The following is a 22,765-nucleotide window of genomic DNA, read 5'->3' on the forward strand; positions in this document are numbered from 1 at the left end:
CTCAGCCTTGGCTGCACAGTGGGAACACCTGGGGAGCCTGCACACTTTTTGCGGCCTGGCTCCACCCTGGGCCGCTCAGACGGGTCTCCGGGGGTGAGGTCCAGACATCACTAGCATTAAGGGCTTCCCAGGGGACTCCAACGTGCACACAGAGGAGACCAACCACCCTAAAGCTAATTGAGTGAAGTACTGGGGCCAGGGGCCCCCAACTAGAGGGTAAGACATCAGGGGCTCATTCCTGTTGCCCAGTCGAATGGCCTGCTTTATGGGTATAGAGGGGACGAAGGCCGAGTGAGACACAAGATGGTGTATCGTTTCGATAAATCAAAATAAAACAAACAGCATCAAGTTCACAAAAGTACTTTTTATTTGAGGCAAGAAGTCCGGCTGAAAGGGTTACGCTTCCCGGCAGCCAACATCCGGTTGTTAGTAGCGCTATTTCGACTCTGTAGATTCAACTTAGCCAGAAAAGGGTACTAAGGTCCTACTTTCCCCAGCTGGAGAAGAAGGGCAAAGAGACCTGGAAGAGACTTCTATGGATAGTATCTATGGATACTACTCTCTGGACCCAACACCACGTGGGCCAAGCCCTCACTGGCCCGTCCCCAGGTCGTGGACCCACCACTGATGGGCACAGGCCACACTACACTACATCCAGAAGAAGTGACACGGGGAACAAAGCAGCAGGCCACCTGGGGGAGGACAGGCACCGACGGCTTCAAAACTCATCGGTGAAGGGATAGTCCTTGTGGGAGGCACAGCTGTCAGAGGAGACAAAGAGGAACATGTTAGCTTTTCAAGGGAGAGACTCTGACCGTCGCAAGTCACAAAAAGAAACGGTGAGTGTCTCCTCGGGGTGAAAGCAGAGGCCTCAGAGACAACCGCCAGTTCCGAGACCGTAGATCACGGGTCTGCACCCGGGCGGAAGGCCCCCTCGACTCCTCTGCCACAGGCACGATGGACACCCTGCTCCCTGTGCAGCCGGCACTGTGCCTGAGGCCTGCGGGGCAGCAAGACACGATTCCTGCATCCCGGGAACTCAGTCTCACTGGCGGGACCCGACAGTATCCCGTTGTCTGGAACGGCAGGAGGGTGAGGAGAGGAGCCAGGGGTCCGTACGTGTGACAGAGCGAGACAGCGCGGGCATCTCAAGAAGCTGCCCGCCAGCAGTGGGAGCCGAAGGGAGCCGCTGAGGAAAGTAGTGGAGGATTTGACACAGGAAAACACAGGGCAGGAAACAGGCCAGGCATCCACCTGGGAGCGCAGAGCTGCAGGCATGTTCGAACAGGTTCACTATCCCACCTGGTTGGGCCGACGGCCTGTGCTGGGAGCATAATGGCACCACCTCTGGAGAGACAGGCTGGGCACAGTGTGAAAGGCCCAGGGTGAACCCAGCTTGGGGCACACAACTCTTGCTCATTCAAAACTCCTCTACGCTCCTTTTGGCATCCCATCAAACCCGAGTAACATAACCCTGCCATTAGCCATAGAAGCTCAGGACAGCATGAATTTCCAGAAAGGCACTGGATGTGTATGTCGAGTGAGAAAGCTTCCTAGGTGACCCAGGAATGTTGGAACCGGCCTCTCCCTCCCCACTCCAGCCCCAACCCATCCCCATTAAACATCAGTAGCCCCCGGAATAATCTGACAGCTCTCTCTGCGACAGCACCAGAGAGTGGAGGGAGTGTAACGGGACCAGTTGGAAAACCACTGTGGTCTGTCAGCCCCGAGAGCTTCAATACCCGTCATGGGCAGTGGGAAGGGCCAAGGGAACTGACACAGAGCCCCTCCAAGGAGCGCAGAGGTCACCCGGTCAATGAATCATTTCTCTCTCCCTCACCTACCCGACCCAAAAAAGGACTCTAATGCTTAAAGGTTAAGTGCCATTAACACAAACAGGGCCATCAGAAAGGGCCTGGTGTGGGGCTGCCAGTGATAAAACTGTTGGTGGCCTATTTGGAATGCGAGGCCACGGGTGTGACAGCCACACGCTCACCAGGCACCATTCTGCCTGAAGCACAGCCTTAGATCTCGGCCCAGACGCAGACCCCAGACCTGCTGGACACCTGCCGGGGCGGGGAGGGGGGGCGGCTGCCACACCTGCGGTGCAAACCGAACTGCAGAGGCAGCGGAGGCTGGAGAGAGAAGGCTGGCACCCCACCCCACCCCAGGGAAAGTCCAGATCTCGCTCAGAAGCGAATGTAACCATGAGGAGATGGAGGGGAAACAGAGGCAATAAAAACCATGAGAGAGGAAGCTCTGAGTCCCCGCTGGAAAACGGAAGCTTTTTTCTGGAAAGCAGAGAACGAATTTCAAACTTTAGTCATTGTACTGTAGGGAAAGTCACCTCCCTCAGCTTCCAAACTACCAATTGCCAGAAATACAAGGACCCAGCAAATGCGTAGCCGGAGGGGCCCTGGGTGCCTGCCAGTCAGGGCGTCGAGTGGTTTTCTCAGTCACGTGGCTCATCGGTGTCAGGGCCCCAAGCACCACGGTCTTCCTACGGAACCCCTTTTATTAAGTCGGTGTCAGACAGGGTCACATGCAAAGTCTGCCAGGAAGGGGGGTGGACAGGAGCCACATGGGATCACCTGGCTTCAGATGAGCCACTGAGAGTTGAAAATTAACGCTAAAATATGTGGTGGCTGCCTGCGGCAGAGGGGAGAACATATCTAGAACAGATCTCCGGGCATTTTCCCCGTGGCTATGCGCACCGCGGCTCCCACGGGACGAAATGCTTGCTGCTGCACGTGGATGAGAAGGCAAGGCAACGTACACAGGTCGGAACCGTTGTGCTAACAGGCCCTGGGCAGCACCGCCGGCAGGAGCTTCTCTCGTTCTGGAGCATCAGATCCCCTCCCAGGACCCACTCACCTCACTAAGGCACAGACTCTCCAGTTCCGGTTGTAGCTGAGTAAGGTGGTCATATCCACGCTGCTCAGTTCAAAGTCAAAGACCTAAAAAGAAATAATAATAAAAAAAAAAAGAGTCCAGTAAGTTCTGCAAATGAAGGTCAAACACAGAGTACCCAAGTATCCGAACAGCCCTGTGCGGGGCCGCTGGAGGGATGCTGCCCTGAGTGGGGAAGGGCAGACAGGAAGACAGATCTCAGAGAGACTTGACCGTAGGACCACGGAGAACGCACGTGGTCTGTCTGGATGCCACACACAACCGGGAAAACAGGAACCTCTAAGCAAACTGGTACTTTTCAGTCCATTTAGTTAATGTCAAAGGCACTGCCGAGCACTTCTGTGACAAGCACCAGTGGGGAAGGAAATGAAGGGTCACAAGTATCTCCGCCTCAGTTTCCAGTGAATCGAAGGGAAGAGGTAATCCCACAGCTCCAACACAAGGAATCATCAATCGCACACTCTGCGTGAGATGCTACACACAGCACTCGGGGGATCCAGAGGAACTAGGAATGAATTCCAGCCGGGGAGCCGAAGGATGTGGTCAAAGAAGATGGCATCTGAGATGGGCCGAAGCCGCCAACTAACGTCCAAAGAGGACAAGAAAGGTCGTCAGGAGGGGAACCACTCGCCTGAAGAGCACAGCCTGCCTGGGAAGACCTCGGCCCTCACGGTGCCAGCAGGCAGGCCCGAGGCAGCACCAGAAGAAACTGGGGTGGTGGGGGTGGGGGGTGAGGGGACGGCTGCACACGGGGACACGAGGGAGGCCCCTGGGTCAGATGACTGCAGAATGTGCAGGAAAGAAGCCTGCCGCACACTCTGTGATCACAACTGTGGGCAAATGTGCAAAGACTACAGAGCAAAAGGCAAGAACAAAATAACTGTGTTAGCACTACAAGATTAATCATTAAAAAATGTTTTTCCTACCACCTTTAAAACAAACGAAACAGGAAACCAAGGACCCATCTCTGGCAGGATAGGTTTCTCACAGCTGTCACGGTTGTACCACTTGAGCTCGAACAGGTAAAACGTGTGGCCCTAACAAGACGACTGTCTCCCCTACTGCGCAGTAAGGGCCCCCCACCCCCGAGGCCTCTCTGGGTCTCCCAGGGGACCAGAGGGTGGCACATGCCCTCACAATCCACGGCCGCACAGCACACAAAATGAGCAGCCTGCTGTGGCAATGGCTGCTGGGAACCGGAGGGGTCAGAGCAGTCCTGGCAGAGCGGCTTCGCTCAGGGGGAGCAGAGGCTCACGGGCATCAGGCCCCCCGCTGGAGCGGCTCTTCCCCCCCCCCCCCCGCCCCCCGCAGGGACCCCTGCCCCTGGGTGCAAGCGGCAATCTAACCTGCCCTGGCAGGGGCTCTGAGGGCCCACATGAACACGTCCCTGTGCCCTGAGCCCTGTGCTCTGCCTGTTGCCGGAAGGGGTCCTGGCACGGGTGGTGGGTGGGCTCACGGCCTACAGGGTGTCCACAGTCCACAGACTCACCAGCGTTCCCGGAGCGCTCACTCAGGTACCACGCACCACGAGAAGCCCTCTGATGCATCTTATTTAATCTTCGTGACAATTCTCAAAAGAGGTATCACTTTACAGACGAGGAAACGGAGGCAAGGTACCGGAGCCCCAATTCAAGCCCAGGCGGTGTCGCTCAAGGGCCACATTTCTCAGGACAAATGCTGAGTCACCGAGGAGCCTCAGCAAGGGTGGGTGCATGTACAGAGGGCATCACTGAGGCACGAGGCCCACCCCGGCATGGCGCCTCCACCCAAGAGAAGCCACAGTCCCGAGTGCACGGTCTGCTCACTGCAGCCGAGGCTGGCTTCCTGACTGAGAGGTGACAGGAGGGTGGGTGGGGGTCTCACACGTGACAGTCGAGGCACGGGAAGAGAGACCCTGTCCCCTTCTCCGCTGAACAAAACCTGGCCGGCCAGCCAGGATCTTACCTGGAAGTTCTCGGCAATGCGTTCGGGTGTCACAGACTTGGGGATCACGACCAGATTCCTCTGTATGGGGAACCGGATCAGAACCTGGGGACAGATGCACCGAGCGAGTATGTACGCCAATCACCCACACGGTTATGTCACTTAGTCTTGCACATCCATTCCCCATGAGGGAATTCCAGAACTCCACACGTGAGAAAACAGAGGCCCAGAGGGGTCAGGGTCACCCCCAGCCACGCCACGCGCTTCCGTGTCTCCCGTGTACTAGTCACAAGGAGGAAGCCGTGGTGCCACACGGGAGAAAGAGAACATCTCCCGGGCAGCTGGTCACAAGTGCTCTTCCCTGAGCACAGAGACGAGCTTCCCACCTACCTCAGCAAACGCTGACCCTCGGGGTGGCCTGGAGAGGTCGCTGTCCCCATCACACAGCTGTCTTCTAACTTTCAGTCGGTGCCCTTTCCACCACCCACTCCAGGACCCCAAGCTGCACTTCCAGGGAGGGCTTGGCTGGGCTTGGTCGCCTCCCCCCTGCCCGGTTAAAGGGGACCACTACATATGTCGGGGGTTCTGGGAACGGCCACGGGCGCCTGGAGATGACAGTACCTGGGCTGTGGTTTTATTGTGCTTGGCTGCGATCGCTTTGATCCTGGGATCCTCCAACAGGGAAGGGTCCTCGGGCTTGGCCCTGGAGACAAGATGGCCCGTGTGAGCAACCATCATCGCCGCTGCTTAAGGTAGCCGGCAACCCTATCTCCCATCGACCTTAGAAGGCAGTCCGTCAGTCTCCTCCTGATTTGAATCTCGGGTACAAACTCCCAACCCTCTGGAAAAAGAGCAGCCACCTTGCTGCTAGAAGCTACTGGAACCCCAACAAGATGCTCCTGGGCAGGTCTGCAAATCAATGCCAGAAGCATGTTCCCTGATGCTGACTTTTTCTTTTTCGCCACTTCTAACCTTCACCAGAGGACGAGAGAACACGATCTAGTGGAAACCTCACCAGGGCCTATCGGGAGAGCCGAGGGGACTGTAGGCAGTCACCACGATGCCTTTGGACTGGCAGTACTGGATTAGCTTCTCCTGAGTGAGGTACGGGTGGCATTCGATCTGCAAATGCAAACAGGGGGCTGATGGTGACGCGTGGGCACAGGTGCAGGGACAGACAGTAAGTATGCCTCTTCCCCAGACAGAAAATTATGTATGACCGATGTCTTATCTCCCAGAGAAGTTGTGACAACTGTTTACATCTCCCAGCTAGTGTCCTCAACCCAAAGAACAATAATCTTGTTACTGATGTACCGTGCTCGTGGGCCCTAAGGGTTCGTTCTGGCTTTGGCCACTTATCAATTGTGACGCGTCTAAGGATCTCAGAGTCTGCACACTGACAATCTGGGAGACCCTGAGTCATCACAAGCCGGGCTCAAACTCCGTCTCTCCTGCAAGTTCGGCTCCCAGATGCCTCATCGTCATTCTCGATCGCAAATCAGGACCCACCTCCTGGCTGCTGCCTGGGTGACACGGGTTCAGATAGTAACCCAGCAGTCTCCCATGCACAGCCTTCCCTGCTGGAGGTTTACCTGGTTAACGGCCGGCTTGTATTTCAAGCCGGGCTTGTTTAAGATCTTCTCGACTTGGAGATGGTTGAAGTTGGAGACTCCAATAGCTTTCACCAGCCCGGCATCCACCAGCTCTTCCATGGCCTAACGACAGAACAGGGTCTCTGCTTGCTGCTGACACATGCCCAAGCGGACAAGGACGAGAAAAGCACCCTCGGCACCAGTCAGGTTAACAGGTCCTGCCCTTACTAACAGGTGCCAGTGAGTCAGACCTCTGAGAAGCCAAGAGATGCCAAGACAAAACCAGGCTGGCTGCAAGGAGACTGGAAGAGTAACAACGGTGACAGGGTGACAAAATACAGTGGAAGACAAGGCAGAGCAGACCACTCACAAGGAGAAGAGGAAACCAGCCAGGAGGAAGAAAGCCAAATCAGGGGCCGCCTCACCTCCCACGTGTCCACAAAATTGGTGTCACTGGGGATCACGTTGCCTTCCCCATCCAGTGGGAAATACTCCTTCCCGGGCTGTTGATACGATAACAATCAATCAGTGACGGCTCTTCACAGTCCTGCATCTTTGGAAGCGAAGTTCTAAAAAAAACTCACTCTTAACTACCATAGCTGTTTTTAGAAGACGATCGAGGGCAAATCCACGGGCCAGTGTGAAAAAGAGACAGGCAGACAACTCCCGAGGCCCCCCGACACTTTTTCTTTCAAATGGGTGGCAGCTGTTAGATGGAAACGGTTCCTGGTCGGTGAGGTGAGCCCTGCCACGGGCCGGGCTGGGGACGGGGGAAGGACTCGGGGCCAGGGGCACGGGGCCCGTGTCACCCTGCTGAGTCTCAGCGGCTTATCATGAAAAACAAAGGATGGGAAGTCAGGCCCGGTACACACGGCGCAATTAAAACAGGGCCACAGGGTCAAACCCACCACACACCTTCAGTCTGGCTGACAAAGCGGAAACCCGATTCTGTGACTACAGTGAAGGCAGAGGGTGTAATAACTCGAGTTTATTTTGCGCGGAGACTCAGGCTGCCAAGAAATATCTATCAGGCTTCCACAGCACGGGGCCTGTGTGCAGCGCGCAGGACTAGACACACACACACACACACACACACACACACACACACACACAGGCAGAGGGGGCAGCCAATGAGGTCTTTGGGCCACGTGCAGAACACCACTGGAGCCATGTTGGAGGTCACCGCTTTAGACCGTACCGCCAGCAAGTGGCAAAGCACAGGGCTCCTCAAATTTTGTAACGTGCAAACGAGCTGCCCGTGGTTCCCACGCAGCAGGCCTGGGGGGGCCCGAGGCTGATCTCCAACAAGCTCCCAGGTGACAGCACTGGCCGCTGCTCGAGGTGCAGAGCCTGGGCCGGCAACACACAGAGCGGGTCCCCACCTGCGCCTTAACGCATCACGGGCTACAGGGGCCCGTGAGCGACAGGGGCCCGGCCGGAGCCCTGAGCCGCCTACCTTGAAGCCCGTCGGCCAGTGGATAAGGTAGAGGTCCAGGTAGTCCAGCTTGAGGTCGCTGAGCGTCTTCTGGCAGGCCCCCTTGACCATGCTCTTCTCATGGTACGTGCACCACAGCTGAAGCCAGGGAGAGAGCACGTCTTACGCCGTGCACAGGGGCTGCTTCCCGGCCAGGAGCCCACCCCACCCCTCTCACTGTGATGCTCCAACAGGTGGTGAGGGGGTTTCCACTGCCCACCATGGGTCCTAACTTCCCAAAGGAAGGGAGGAGAAGGTCAGGGAAACCTCTCAGAGGGACCCAACCAAAGGCAGAGTATAGAACGGACAGTTCATAAGGCCCGGGCCCCAAACGGGAGTTCTCGGGGCCATCTTCCTAACAGGCCGGTCTCTGTGGCGTCAGTCTCACCGGCCCACCCTGTGTCCCTTTGGGCACCAACAGCCTGCAGGTCAAAGACAGTGGCCAGCAGTGGAGATCTGGTCTCCAGATGGAAACCAAGTTCTGTCCTCAAGGCTAACTCTCTGGGAAGGCAGCACCAACCCACAACCTAAGCCTTACCAACAAGGGGCTCCACCCAATGGGTCTACGCTGAACGACCCTCCAATGGACCATGGATAGGTGAGCTCTGGAGCCCTTGTGGCCTTCAGTCAACACACTGCCCCAGAAGAGTGGCCTCTTGAGTAATAACTATAGCATATTAAGTGGCCCTGGAGTGTGGCCTTGGCTCCCAAGCTGACACTGCCATCGGACCAATATCCCTCCCCGCCGTCACCCCCCCGCCCCGGGCTCCCCTGCAGAGTGGTACCTTGCTGACGATGAAGAGGTCCTCGCGCTTCACCACCTGCTCCTTGAGTTTCTCCTGGATGGCCAACCCCACCTCATTCTCGTTCTGGTACACATGAGCGCAGTCGATGTGGCGGTACCCAAGGTCAATCGCAATCTTCACAGCCTCTGTCACTTTGCCCGGAGGGGACTGAAGGGAAAAGCAAAGGAAGGCATGGAGTCAAAATAAAAAACCAAAGCAAAACACGGCGTCTGCATACAACCCAGGAAGAAGGGCCGTATGGACGTCCTGCTCGCTGAGGAACCTCCTGCCCCTTAAGGATGGGCACTGGAAGGTGGCCTTTGTCCCAAGCAGCTTCCCAAGCCGTCTGCTCGCGGAGAGGGGGTGGGGAACCAAGGTGAAATGCCACACAGCTTCACTTTCAGCGACGCTGACAACCACTTAACGGCAGCACAGACCACGTTAAAACGATGTGCCAAAGCGGTCTCGCTCGCGTCTTTCCGTCTGTTGACTGACAAACCACTGTATGAAAACCCCCCAGCTGAATCTAACAGGTTCCCAAGACGATAAGGGACACCATTTCCTCCGAACAGCTCAGAAGATTTTAATAACTGCTGTCAATATTTACCCAATTCCCTTTCGGTTTCCGAGCTGGCGCTAAACGCCAATGCTTTCCTTTCTCCTTTTGGGTGCGACCTTCTCACAATCACTTGCTTTTAAGCAGTTCTGGGAGATTATCATAAAGTCCAGAACGTCACTGATGCAGATTCCAAGGTGGGGGCTGCATCTGTCACCGCGTAAGAATCTGCTGTAAGAGGCAGAGGTGGGGGACGGTCCCTCCGAGATACCAGCTGATGGAAAGGAGTGGGAAGGAGAGGGGAAACGCGGTCTGTGGAGGTCACACATAATTTGTGGGCGGGGCTGCAAAGACACCGAACAGCTGTCCGTGCCCGAGCCATCTGACCGTTTCGGTCACCAGGACAGGAAACGGGCTGGCTGTCGAGGAGGAAGAGGGGCCTCTGGAGCCTTCAAGCTCCACCAGCACCCAGACTGACTGCGCGGACACTTTTTCCATCCCCTCACTGATCCTACTCAGACCAGAGAGGTGAAAAATAAACACGTGTGCAACAGACTGTTGAACGAATGCAGTGCATTCCTCCAGAGAGCTGGGGGAGAAGAGAATGAAAAGGAAAACTCCCCCGGGCCACAAGCAGCTGCAGACATTTGCTGTTTTGACAGCAGCTGCTGTGAACAGGAGGTGGGGGGCGGGGAGGGGGGTCAGACTATGGGCCAGTGGGAACAAATGTATGGCCAGAGCCTGTTGGCACACTCAGCTTGCTCACCCCCAAGGAGGGAGCCGGGGGGGGGGGCGGGCTGCCAAACTCAGGTGTAAGACAGGAGGCATCTTCAGATGGTCTGACAATATCCTCTTTCCCTGGAGGACCAAAGAAGCTATAAGTGCAGCCTTCCCCACCATTCGAGATTCAAGGCACGTGGCAGAGAGAAGCCCGGCCCAGAACAGGCCACACGCTGCATCTGCCATGACAGCCGGTGCCGTGACCAGGCACGACCCAAGCCAGGCCTGCGGGACTCGGTCTCTGGAACTACCAAGACGAGCTGTCGTTCTGCTGGGGTCACCGCGCTGGGAGACTGGGAGCCGGGAGCTGCTTGAAGAGAGCAGGCAGGAGAGAGAGACTGCTCCTAGTGACATGATGCACAGCCTCGAATTTGGTGCACCTGAGGGCACCCTGTAGGTCCCTGAATCCCCACCTCAAACGCACTTTTTTTCCTGTTTCGGATGAAGTTGGTTATTCAATTCCCTGCAACCAAAAGAATGCAGACTAGGATAATCAAGGGTGCTGAACGACTGGTACAAAAGTACTGAGAAAAAGTTCACCTTATGTTTTCATGGAGAAGCCAAAGACAGAAATGACCAACAGATCATCAAGAGGCTGCCACTCCCTGACCCTTCCCTGGAAGGGGGCTGACTGGCTAGGGACACGTGTGCTGGGAAGACGGCCACGCTGCTTTCAAAGAGTAAGCAAAAACAGAGGGAAGAACTGTTCCGCCTTTTGTAAGATAAATTTGCAGGAGTGTGGCAATTTGTTGCAAGCCTCCTGAGCAGCTGTGGGCCAGCCTCCCCTTTTGGGGGACAGCTTCGCAGCGATGGGGAAGGCTGTGTGGGGCCACGTGCTCTGCCGTGGGGGCACGGATGGCTGTCCTCCAGGCTGACCCTGGAACAGGCATCCTGGTTACCACCAGGCTGAGCCAGGACAGATCACGTCACTGAAGGGAACGTGACCAGCGGGGCATCTAGCCAAACTGGCTCAAACTGAAAAGGGCAGCTCTCATTTGCTATGAGCCACTTTTTACCAGTTTTAAGTACGTGAATACGCTGAATCTTTATCACAACCCTGGCACACATTGTTATCTCTACAGATCAGGAAGTGAGGCACAGAGAGGCCACGCCACTGGCCCATGATCCTGCCGTCAGTCAGTAAGGGGACATCAGGACTCAAAGCCTGGAAGAAGGACCTTAGAGCCATGCTCTGCCAGCAGCTCTGTGCTCCGGTGTGGACCCGAAGAGGCACAGAGACTCTGGTCGGTGACAGTACAAGTCTCCTGGGCTGGGAAAAGTCATCCTCCGCAGTGAAAATGCACCAGAGTCCACAAACCACATTCAATATTAACCATCTCAGTATAACCCTTCCCAGAAAGAGATTAAATGAACTTCTCTTATCACTAATGAATCAGCCAATTTAAGATCTAGTGAAAAATCACACAATAAACTTGGGAATGCTAAGACACGATGACGCCATCTCTCCATGTCATGTCCACATTTAAAAATGCAAACAGAAGGGAGTGGCCCCAACTGAAAACTTGGAAAAGAAAAGAAGTCATAAAGTAGATTTCTATACGCCGAACAGCAAATCTGCAGACAACCAGTACAGGAAACACTCCAGTGACATATGACCAAGTTGTACAAATCCTAGACTAAATTATGTTTTAACCCAATTCTGCCCCTATTCTGCCCTGTGACTTGGGCAAATCTGTCCATGCCCCATCCTCTCGGACCTTCCAGCTCCAGAGCGCTAGCTCAGGCAGCAACCTGACAACGGTCTGGGCTGTGGGCGCCAACTGATGGCAGTGAGAATTCTCTACTCCTCGGGTCCCCATCATCTCCACAAGACAGGCCCCCCCATGTCCTCCCTTTGTAACACCTGCAGCGGGCTAACACCAGCTCAGACCATCACTATCAGTCCCCCCACCTTCACACACACACACTTGTCAAACCCAATCATCTTCCCTTTGCTTGTAGCTCTTGCCGGTAACTTTAAGACAGTAACTCTCCCTTTATTCCCTCAAGGCTCCAACCAGAAAAGTTATAAAAGAATGTGGATAGTAAAAACAGAAGGCATCTCAGAGACTGAATCCCTTACAGTATGAACCGTGGGGATTTCTGGGAAGAGAAGACTGTTCATTTTCTGATGTACTTTTTAAAAATTTCCTCTAATTAGCAGGTATTACTTTTGCAATGAAAGGGAGCAGGTCTGGAACAAAGGAAACTACTTTGTCGGGGGGGGGGGGCGGGGGGGGGGGACCTGGGTGAGATGTAGGAGAACAGCGTGCCAATGATAATCCTGGAATAAGGAAGAGGAAACCGTAACTTTCGATGTGAACTTAGATTTAATAAAGAAACAGGGCCATCAACCGCAAAAGCCTGGAAAAATACCCTATCACAGAAAAGCTGTCCCCCCAAAGCATTGTTTAACTTCTTCTGATTAAACCAGCTTTTCCTTAGAGAAATTCAATCTGCATCGAAGAGAAACTTACCATTTTTTATTAGTTTTGTTTAAATACTAGTGGTCTTACAATACAGTGTTCTATTGGAAGTGTAAGGGTTCATCGTGTAAGTAAGTCATTTCAACCAGATGCAAGTTACACAGGCATTTGTGACTTTTCAAAATGTCTTCCAAATTCTGGGGGCGCCTGGGTGGCTCAGTTGGGGAAGCATCTGACTCTAAATTTCGGCTCAGGTCCCTATCTCTCTGCCCCCGCCCCCCCAACCTGTGTGTGCACGTACACACACTCTCTCAAAATAAATAAACTTAAAAAAACATATTTCAGGTTCCAATTAATTCACTTAGAATTTTCTGGAACAGGAGTTGGCCAACTTTTTCTGTAAGACGCCAGACAGAAAATATTTTAGGCTCTGTGGGCCAAACAGTCTGTTGCAACTGCTCTTACTCTGCTGCTCCAGCACATAAGCAGTCAGAAATAATACAGAGAGGAATGAGAGGCGTTCTAATAAAACTTTATTTACAAAAACAGGTTTGTGGGTTATAGATTACCAACCCCTTTCTCTACCAGAAGCAGCATACGAAGAAATGGGGATTGGGCAACAGGCCCAGCCTTGATTGTTCCTAATTCCTATTCACAAATAAAATTTCTGAGATCCAGTTCAGCATCGTGATAACAAAAGTTAGGTATTCTGACACCGAACACGGGTATTTTGGTGGCTAAAAGGGTTTAACCAGTTGACAATACAGTCTCCATCAACTTCGGGTCAATCTGAGCAAGCTGGGCCTGCTCAGGCTCTGAGGACACAAAACGCTCCCACGCTGCACAGGGGGGAGACTGGCGACCTGCAAGTTTTGGATACACAGGGTTTCAAACCTGCAGCGCGTCAGACTCCCACAGACCGAGCACGGGGGAGAATCCACAGAATTAACTACAACATGCTACACTTCACGTCCAACCCACGGTCAGCAGAAAATGTGCTTTGCGATGCCTGGTGCAGGCCCATGCTCAGTACGTCCACGTTCGTTTTACAGTGTCACGATGTAAACTGCACTTTCAAATGATAAAGAGTTGACCATACTTTTCAGTCGCCTTATCACATGAAAACAGTCAATCCGGCTACCATTCTGCATCAAAGCTCATAATCGGTCTGGGCAACAAACACAAACCAATAAAACCGAAATTAACTTCCTCCCACTAAATCTCTGAATTCAAAGACGCTGATACCTCCACTGGAATGAGATGGGGACAGACCAGGACTGGCCTTGCTTGGGGAAGACTTAAGGATCTCTGATCATGAAGCGAGTCAGGTTGAGGCCTACAGGGAGATGAGGTAGGTGAACAGTAAAACCAAGCTACTGTTTCAGCTGCAATGCCAGCCGGCTACCCTCTCTCCCAACCCCGGGATCCTGGGGCCGGTACACGCTTGCCCCACTTTGGGAATGTGACAGGAAGTCCTTCTCAGCCATTTTCTTCTACCTCATGTGTTTTTTTTAATTTTTTTTTTTTTTTAATGTTTATTTCTGAGACAGGGAGAGACAGAGCATGAGTGGGGAAGGGGCAGAGAGACAGGGAGACTCAGAATCTGAAGCAGGCTCCAGGCTCCGAGCTGTCGGCACAGAGCCCGATGCGGGGCTCGAACTCACAAACCGCTGGAGAAAATGACCTGAGCCGAAGGCGGTCGCTCAACCGACTGAGCCACCCAGGCGCTCCTACCTCATGTGTTCTTAAAGGGGGTGATATCATCCCCGAAGTGGCAAAAACTGGTTCAACCAGGGGCAAAAAAAAACCCCATCTTAGCTTACACGATGGTTTGCTGCCCTCTGAAGGGCCACAGGACACCAACAGATGTACAGTCTATCTGTGATGTTAAAATTTTACGTGGGGGGCAATTACAGGAAAATGTCTCAAAGGTTCCTAGGTAGGGCAGGGGTGGTGATAATGGAAAAGAGGTTGAGAAACACAGTTTTACCTCCCCTCCTAGCTTTGGAGTAGGTGGGTGCATTATAACGGCCAAACTACCAACAACTTTTCAGTTAAGTCAAAACATTTACCAGCAACAGGACACCAACCAGCATCAGAAGTAATCTATGTTTGAACGAACTCCTGGCAATACAACGTGGGTGGGTTTACTTACTACCCTATGGGAAGGCAAGCTTGCCGGAGAGAAATGCTCGCTGAGCCACGAAGGGTCTGAGGCAGAGATGCTCTCCCCTGTCTGAAAGCCTCACGTCCAATGACAGAAGGGAGCATCTGACAACCTTTGATGCAAAAGCAGATTGGAGACGACCAGAGCCCTGCGAAGGGTCTGGATGGGGCACAGCTATCATAGGAAAGATCCAGGACAAGGAGCTGTGCCCAGTTGAAGAGTGACCCCCCCCCACCAGTTCCTACAAAGATAAGCAAACGATATTTAGGTCACCCTACCTTTCGTCCAGCATCTGTGAAGAAATATGTACACACATATGGGGGAAAAGGGAATAATCCACTACCTATATAACTTTTATACTTAAAAAAAAAAAAGAATAAAAATGCATTCTAAACTCATACCTAACGCTATTTATTTCAGTTACTTCCTCCGTTACAGCTCAACACAATTCTGTACAGACCTCGTCCCCTTACTTCCCCCACCATCCAAAGTTATCCTACTTCTTTGTATTAATTCAACATGTACTTAAGTATCTTTTGGATACCTATGATTTACCAGGCATTGTGAGAAGTGCTAGAAATGCTTGTGAACAAGGCAAATGCTACCCTCGCCCTCCAAGAACTTAGTTTGCCAGGACGAATGACCTAAGTGTAGATTTCATAATGTTATTTTTAAAGAAACACACAGCCTTTCAGGGCACTAAGTGCTCAGGTGCCATGATTTAAAACCCTCTGTTAACCTCTTTTAGTCCCTATTTACGCCAGAGCAGTAATTTTCAAACGACAGGTCAAGGTCGGGAACAGAACCTCTGAAAACACAAAACAGAATAAAAATCTTGGGATTCATCCCACCTGTAACGTAAAGCATCGTCTCCCCCACCTGTAAGGTAAAGCATCGTGTCCTAAATCTTTTGCTCAAGTCCTACGTATATGTGTGCATATACACGTGCACGCTGCTTGCAACATTATACACGCTGTAATTCACCGTTGCCAGAAAGTGTCTTTTCACATCCGTTCCAAGAGAATAACCTTCCACAGATGAAAATGAACCTGGTGTCATGGTCCTGATTTAATTCCACCCTAAGAGCCACCACTGGACTTCTTGAAGGAAACACAAATTACATATACACTGATTACTTTCGCCAAGAAACACTTTCTGTGTGAAGCAACTCTATGCCCCTTTTCTGATTTACCTTATAATTTGCTAATTTGCAGCTGCAGGCAGTAGGGGGAGAGGTAAACACCACCCTCTGTTCTATATCCAACCATTTCAGGGTGCACTCAATCCTTTCTCCCCCGTGTTCTTGTCAGTGTGTAAACATGCAGTGCCCAGGCCCATATTCAAAGTTCCTGGGAAAACCTGGGTCACAGCTGTAAATGGGATATACAATACCCCAAGGCTAACTTACAAGCGGCTTAAAAATACTGGGTTTTGTTCCAGCGCCCATTATACTAACCTTCTGTGCCCCCTAATTTTCAGATAATCAAGCGAGCCCTTTTATTCCTAGCCATTTCTTAGGGACGTTGTGGAAAGATTTCAGGGGTGGGAAGGTTTCCGGAGACAATTTTAATACTGACGCCAGCTAACAGTTTTTTCTCTGGGCGGTAACCACCCTTGCCCAGATTCTCTTCGAAGGTCCACCTCGCATACCACACCCCCGAGAAGAAGCAAGCCCGGCTACAGGGGATCAGCGTCGTGTGTTTGGGGACACGGAGATAGACGGATCCTGGGCAAACTCGTGGCAGCTAATTGAATTACCTGCAGTCTCCGAGCTTACTTTGAGTGCTTATTCCTGGGAGAGCGAAAACGGAAACAATTAAGGACAAACTAGTAGAGAGACAAAGGCGCAGATGCACAGGTGCGGTGCCGACGGGAACGCCGAGCTCGGCCCCATATCCCTGGCTCCCCCCGACTCCCACCGCCCGAGCAGAGCGGCAGGGCAACAGAAGACCCCCTCGGTGATTTTCCAGCTGGGAGAGGATTCCAAGTGCGGCCTGGGAAATCCCACCCACTAAGCGTCCACAGGAGCGCCCCCCCCCCCCCCCCCCCCGCAAGCTCCCGGGACCGCAGGCCAGCGCCCGTACTCTTGTCCCCGCGGGGCCCGCCCCGTCCCGCCCGGGCCACGCAAGCCTAAGTATGGCTCCTCGGAGACCAGGCGTCCGCGGCAGTGGCCGCTCAGGGTCACTGCAGGTCCCGGCCGCCCCAGGCCGCGCCCCCCAGGGCACCTACCTTCCAGGTGCCCAGCCCCACGATGGGCATCTTAGCGCCATTGTAGAGCACGAGGTGGCTGGCCATGACCGCTGCGCTCCGCAAACCCCCCAATAAACGACCACGCCACGCGGGCCTTGGCTCAGACCTTTAAATACCCGGTAGCGTCTGCAGAAAGGGCGGGTACGATTGGCGCGCCGCTCCGCAAAGGCGGCTTCTGATTGGCCGGCCTGCGCCGAGGTTGGAGGCGTCGCAGTCAGCACAGATGCTACTCGAGGAAGCTTCTTCCGCTAGGTCCTAGAGTGACCGGATTCCTTCCGCTCCGCTCGCTCGCCCACGCCCCACGCAGCGGTAGAGATCTCACCAAACTCTGGGGCACGTGGAAACAGGAATGCTTAAGCGAAAATATAAATCAAGTAGGCTGGGAAGGGGGTCGGGTTTCATTTTTTTTTTTTTTTTTAAGAGCCCAGAAGGATACAGTTGTCTATTGTCCAAGCCTAATCATGCTCTTTGAGAATTGGACAAATGTCCTATCCTTAATCTGTACGAATCGTACTGGCTACACGTATAGTTTAGCGCTCTTTGCTTTTAGAAAGGTGCGTATCTGAGAAATGGCTTGCAATCTTGTGGCAGAACACCTTCTGGAGATTTGAGCTTACACAGCCTGTTTGTAGCTGCCTAGGGCAATCTTGACAGCCAACCTTAGGTGCGTGTTTTGTCTGTACCACTGAGTGAGGTTGAACAAGCCTTCCAACCAAACCCAGCATCTCTTGAGGTTAGGAATCCCTGATGAGCTTGATCCAGGATACATGGAAGACATTCGGTCATCACAAAATAAGACTTAACCAAAACAGCAAGTTTCAATAGGGTAATTTGGCAGAACTCTCTAGAAGAAGAGTGAGTGGACAGAAACTCACAAAAGTTAATTTTAATATGGTAGCTTCAAGTGTTTCAAATTAGGAGCTGCTAAATAATAAGTTGATTAGCCTTAATTGGCAAGTAAGAAGACATCATTTTCCAAGACAACAAAAGGAAAGTTGCTGGATGATTGGTTTCTTTTCAACAACCTCTCTCCATTGGGGCGCCTGGGTGGCGCAGTCGGTTAGGCGTCCGACTTCAGCCAGGTCACGATCTCGCGGTCCGTGAGTTCAAGCCCCGCATCAGGCTCTGGGCTGATGGCTCAGAGCCTGGAGCCTGTTTCCGATTCTGTGTCTCCCTCTCTCTCTGCCCCTCCCCCGTTCATGCTCTGTCTCTCTCTGTCCCAAAAATGAATAAACGTTGAAAAAAATAAAAATAAAAAACAACCTCTCTCCACCATTCTCTATCCTACCCCAAACCTGCTCTTTCTGCTCCATCACCCTCCAAGCTTTCCTAATTATGCAAGATTGAGAACTACACCTGCCAGGCAATGACTCAGGAACCAGGCCTCACTAAACCCCATTCTGGTGATTTTCCGCTTAGTGACTTCTGAAAAGTGCCCCCTAGGAAAAATTTATACACAACAGACTAGCCCAGATACTTTTCCATTTGACTTTTATAAAAAAAAAAAACAAAAACAAAACAAAACAACAACTTGTTAGTTGGCAAATCCTGCTTGCTGCTATTTGCCCCCAAATGATGGCATTTTAATTAGACCCTGAAGCTGGGAACTTGGTTTGTGGTAAAACAGCAGTAGACTACACTCTTCATTCATAAGATTGCTGTTGACATAGAGATTACTTCCGAGAGTTGCCGTCCAAAAGGTAGTCCCTTGGGAAACTGTTAGCCCTTAAATAACCAGGTTGGTGTAACACAGAGGGGTCGTCTGTTAGGGACATGGGCTCGGTTTGAGAGGCTTGTTGCTGTTTCTATGGTGACTGAGTATGGAGGCTGACTGCACGAATAGCTACAAGTCCTGAGTAGTCTGTGTTGGTTCTGCATCTGTGACAAGTCAGGCGTGGGGATCTTCTATAGCAACGGTACTACTATCATTGGAACATAGCACGATAGTCTCCTAACTTCCCCATTGCCTGTGTAGCCTTTGTAAAATGCCATTGTGCACATATCAGAATTATGCTTTGCAAACCCTTCAGTGGAATCCTTCCAAGAGACATGCCAGTACCTCGTATCAGAAGCAAGAAGAATCTTCGTGTTCTGAACCAGCAATCCCATCATGAGAAACCAGTAATCTCATCCTGAAGAAATCATTTAAAAGAAGCATGCCCGTGTGCACACACAGGGTATGGGCCTGGGACTAGGGCGAGGCAAGTGAGATATCATTCAGGTGTAGCCTGGATGTAGCCAGTATGTAAAGCTGCATACCCAGCTTTATACCTGGGCACTTCACTTGCCTGGTGTGTGTGTGTGTGTGTGTGTGTGTGTGTGTGTGTGTGTTAAACACAGTTCTAACCACATAAAGTAAAACTGTAAGTGTCCAACTGTGGCAATAGACATGATGTAGTCACTGAAAATGAAGACAATACGTAGAGGAAAGTGTACATGAAATAATACGAAGGCGACAGTAGAGGACAAAATTCTAAGTATGGCCTCATTATAAACATGGGGGGAAAAGCCGTGTAACATACAGATAAAGTTAGGAAGAAGCCAAATGAAATGCAAATACTGTTTGCCAGACTATCGTTAATTAAGTGCCTTTTACAACCAAAAGACATTTTGCTATTAACTCTCCAATTCTTAAACTCTTAAACTCCTTAGCCTGGCATTCGAGGTCCTGTGAAATCTGGGATAACTGTGAATATATGAAAAACCATCCGATCGTATACTTTCGTAGGGTGACTATTCCACTCCCATCTACGGCCTCTTGGCCAGACCTATTCACAGGGTCCTGCCTATCTTCGCTGGGGTGGGGAAATGTCATCTTCTTGTGTGCCCGAAAGCAGAGGACAACAGAATATAGTAGAATATATAGTAAGCACCCGACGGCTCTTCCACAAGGGGGAACAACTATTGAGCCTTTATTATATTTCAGGCAGTACCGTCTTAGGCACTTTACATACATTATATGAAGGTGCTGCGGCTAATAATAATATAATAGCTAATGCCTGTGGAACTTGCCATGTGCCTGGCACTATTCTATAAGCATTATATGCATCAAATCACTTATTTTCATTGCCACCCATTGCAGTGGATACTATTATTAATTCATTTTACGTATGAGGAAAGTGAGGCACAGAGAAGAGAGGTATATTGCTACAGTCTCATAGCGAGTAAGTGGCATGGTTGAGATTTAAACCCAAGGAGTTGGACCGTAGCACCCACACTCTCAACCCTTACACTGGGGGCTTTCAAATCATTTTACTGCGGGGGCGCCTGGGTGGCTCAGTCGGTTGAGCGTCCGACTTCGGCTCAGGTCATGATCTCGCAGTTCGTGGGTTCGAGCCCCGCGTCGGGCTCTGTGCTGACGGCTCAGAGCCTGGAGCCTGCTTCGGATTCTGTGTCTCCCTCTCTCTCTGCCCTCCCCGGCTCATGCTCTTTCTCTGTCTCAAAAATAAATAAAAACATTAAAAAAAATTCAAATCATTTTACGGTGACTCATGGGAAGAAATACGTTACCTGTGACACAGTACACACATAGGTGGACAGAACAGAGGCGAAAGATGTACAAAGCAATTCCCATCCTCATCACGTATAGCCTACTCTGATATTGCAGATTCTGGATTATCTTAGCGCTGATTTCAATCATGCTTCACTCATGGTTCCGTGATCCATGATTTCATGGTCCACTGGCGGTTGGTGGCTTGTGGTTGGAAAACCTCTGCCCTCCATCCACTCTGGTCTTGTCACTACTCCTCATCTTAGGTAACAGGAAAATTATGACAACCACATGCAAAGGACATGATGACAGCTCCAGGAGAAATCTACAGGCTGAGCATTTCTACCCTCCCCCTAAAACTGACTTTCTCCCCGCCCCTGCCCATTCTGTCCTTCCCAACACTCGGCCAAGCGGTCCTAACTGTAGAAGGAGAACCGAGACTGGTCCTTTGGCAGCTGGAAGGAGGGGGAGGCAGTGAGGCAAAGGAGAAAGAGTGAAAAAGCCATAGGAACAGGCCAGAGGCCTCAGCCCCTGCCGCAGAGTGGAGTTGGTCTTAAAACTTCGGGGACTGGTCGACTGAGGACCCGGCTCCAGGGTGTCAGTATTTATTCATATTTGTTTGTGAGATGAAGTTTAGGTGGCAAACATCATTGAGAAAACTGACCGTGTTAAACTTCCTCATAGATAGTGGAGAAGGAGGAGGAGGGAAAGGAGGAGAAAGGGGAGGGAGAGGAGGAGGGGGGAGAAGGAGGAGGAAGGGAGGGGGAAGAAGGGGAAGAGAGGAGGAGGAAGAGGAAGAGGGTGGGAGGAGGAAGAGGAGGAGGGTGGGAGGAGGGAGAAAGGGAGGAAGAAGAAGAGGGAAGGAATGAAAAAAACCCATTTTGTCACTTTTAGCACAGCTGGTCAATACATTCTTGTGAATAATGACATCCACTGTTTTCTGGGTGCCTTCTATGGGTTAGACACTTCAGACCCATTACTTGACTTTATCCTTACAAACTCCTGGCAAAGACACTGACCCTGTTCCTTTCCCATTTTTCAGAGTGAAGAAACTGAGGTTTGGTAATATTAATTTGCCCAAAACCAAGTTGTTAGTAAGTAGCCATACTTTAAAAGTTTGACGTTTTGTTCATCATGGATTCTTCTTGCATTAACTTAGATGGTTAAAATACCGTATTAAAATGTAATTTATTTTGATTACTGAGATTTTAGGTGCTCTCCCTTCCTTACCTTCTGCATTGAGGCAAATTCCTCATTTGCCTCACAGTGCCTAACAGCGTCAAAATAACAATAATAATTAAAAGACCACTCCCAGAGGTGAAGTTATTCACACAGAGCAATCGTTTTTCCACGCTGCCGTGATCCGTGACTGCCATGAGGACGTGAACATCAGTATGCTTCTGCACAGTTCCCCTCCCTTGCAGCAGTCACTCTACCCCCTTTTCTCCCAGGGGCAGAGAATCTCCTGGACCTGTGGCTTGTCCTTTCTGATGAGGGGATTTAGGATGCTTGATGGCAAGACGAGAGATGTACCTACCTCTACATGATTGCAGGGCAATGGGCCTTGCAATGCAAATAAATAATTCTCCTGCACTCCAATCTAAGAATAGGCTACTGGTGAGATTGAGGGGGCTCCTTATTTACCTGGGGTGACGGTTTGGGTGGCAGTGGGGGTGAGGGGAGGGCAGTGAAGCTACGGGATTGCTAATACAGGCTCTGGTATTGTTAGGCAGTGCATTGAGCAGCTGTCATTCCCATCAGCGTGCACCTGCAGGAGGTGATAGATAACTTCTTGGGTGCCAACTCCGTCCTCCATGTTTCCTTCTTAATGGCCAGATCCATACCTTTGCTGGGAAAATCTACTGGAAGACAAGATCTCTGTGCAACGCAAAACACGTGTGGTATTAGCAAGTTTGACACTTGTATTCATTCAACACGTTCATTCATTTACCTAATAAATATTTACCGAGTATTTAATACCACCAGGTACTGTTTTAAGTCCTGAGATTACAAGAGATAAAGAGAACAAAGTCTCTGACCGTGTGAAGCTTCCTTTCTAGAGGGAGAGATATCTAGTAAACATATCCCAAAACAAGCCAATGTGATTTGTGGCCAGAAAATGATAAGGGACATGAAGAAAAGAAAGGAGGTAAGGACAAAGATGAGTACAGGGTCGGCTGTGTTGACAAGGAGGTTGGAGAGGGAGTGTGAGCCCTGTGCCTATCCAGAGGGGCACGTTCAAGTGGACAAGAAGCGTCGTGCACGGACCTTGAGGGCAGAATGAGCTGGGTGGTGTGTGTATGGGACCTGGGGATGAGGGGTGGGGTGCATGCAGGGGGGGGCAGTGGGAGAAGCAAGGAAATCTGTGTGGGTAAAGCAGGGAGGATGAGCTGGGGGTAATGAAAGATGACG

At 51.5% G+C, this 22,765-nt stretch overlaps 1 protein-coding gene and 1 long non-coding RNA gene across 2 annotated transcripts; one reads left to right on the forward strand and one right to left on the reverse strand.

Moving 5' to 3' along the window:
* Window positions 1-344: 344 nt before the first annotated feature.
* On the reverse strand, window positions 345-17,114 carry AKR1B1 (aldo-keto reductase family 1 member B). Its single transcript, XM_045495691.1, has 10 exons — window positions 16,843-17,114; window positions 8,685-8,852; window positions 7,882-7,998; window positions 6,851-6,928; window positions 6,426-6,548; window positions 5,849-5,955; window positions 5,455-5,536; window positions 4,855-4,938; window positions 2,875-2,957; window positions 345-761 (listed from the first exon to the last, which is right to left on the reverse strand). The coding sequence occupies exons 1-10, from the start codon at window positions 16,906-16,908 to the stop codon at window positions 719-721; spliced, it is 951 nt and encodes a 316-aa protein (XP_045351647.1). The 5' UTR covers window positions 16,909-17,114; the 3' UTR covers window positions 345-718.
* Window positions 17,115-21,169: 4,055 nt separating this feature from the next.
* On the forward strand, window positions 21,170-22,335 carry LOC123606901. Its single transcript, XR_006716553.1, has 2 exons — window positions 21,170-21,447; window positions 22,083-22,335. It is a non-coding gene; the product is annotated as an uncharacterized LOC123606901 (long non-coding RNA).
* The last annotated feature ends 430 nt before the right edge of the window (window positions 22,336-22,765 follow it).

This window comes from Leopardus geoffroyi, chromosome A2, assembly GCF_018350155.1.
Source record: "Leopardus geoffroyi isolate Oge1 chromosome A2, O.geoffroyi_Oge1_pat1.0, whole genome shotgun sequence".
Classification (NCBI taxonomy): domain Eukaryota; kingdom Metazoa; phylum Chordata; class Mammalia; order Carnivora; family Felidae; genus Leopardus; species Leopardus geoffroyi.

Excerpts from the sequence above, each read along its gene's own strand:
- AKR1B1 (XM_045495691.1), bottom strand. The coding sequence starts at position 16,908 with ATGGCCAGCCACCTCGTGCTCTACAATGGCGCTAAGATGCCCATCGTG. Across the intron at positions 7,999-8,684 it reads ACCTCTTCATCGTCAGCAAG|CTGTGGTGCACGTACCATGA; the intron begins GTACCACTCTGC and ends CCCTGGCTTCAG. Across the intron at positions 762-2,874 it reads AGAGTCTGTGCCTTAGTGAG|CTGTGCCTCCCACAAGGACT; the intron begins GTGAGTGGGTCC and ends CTCCTCTGACAG.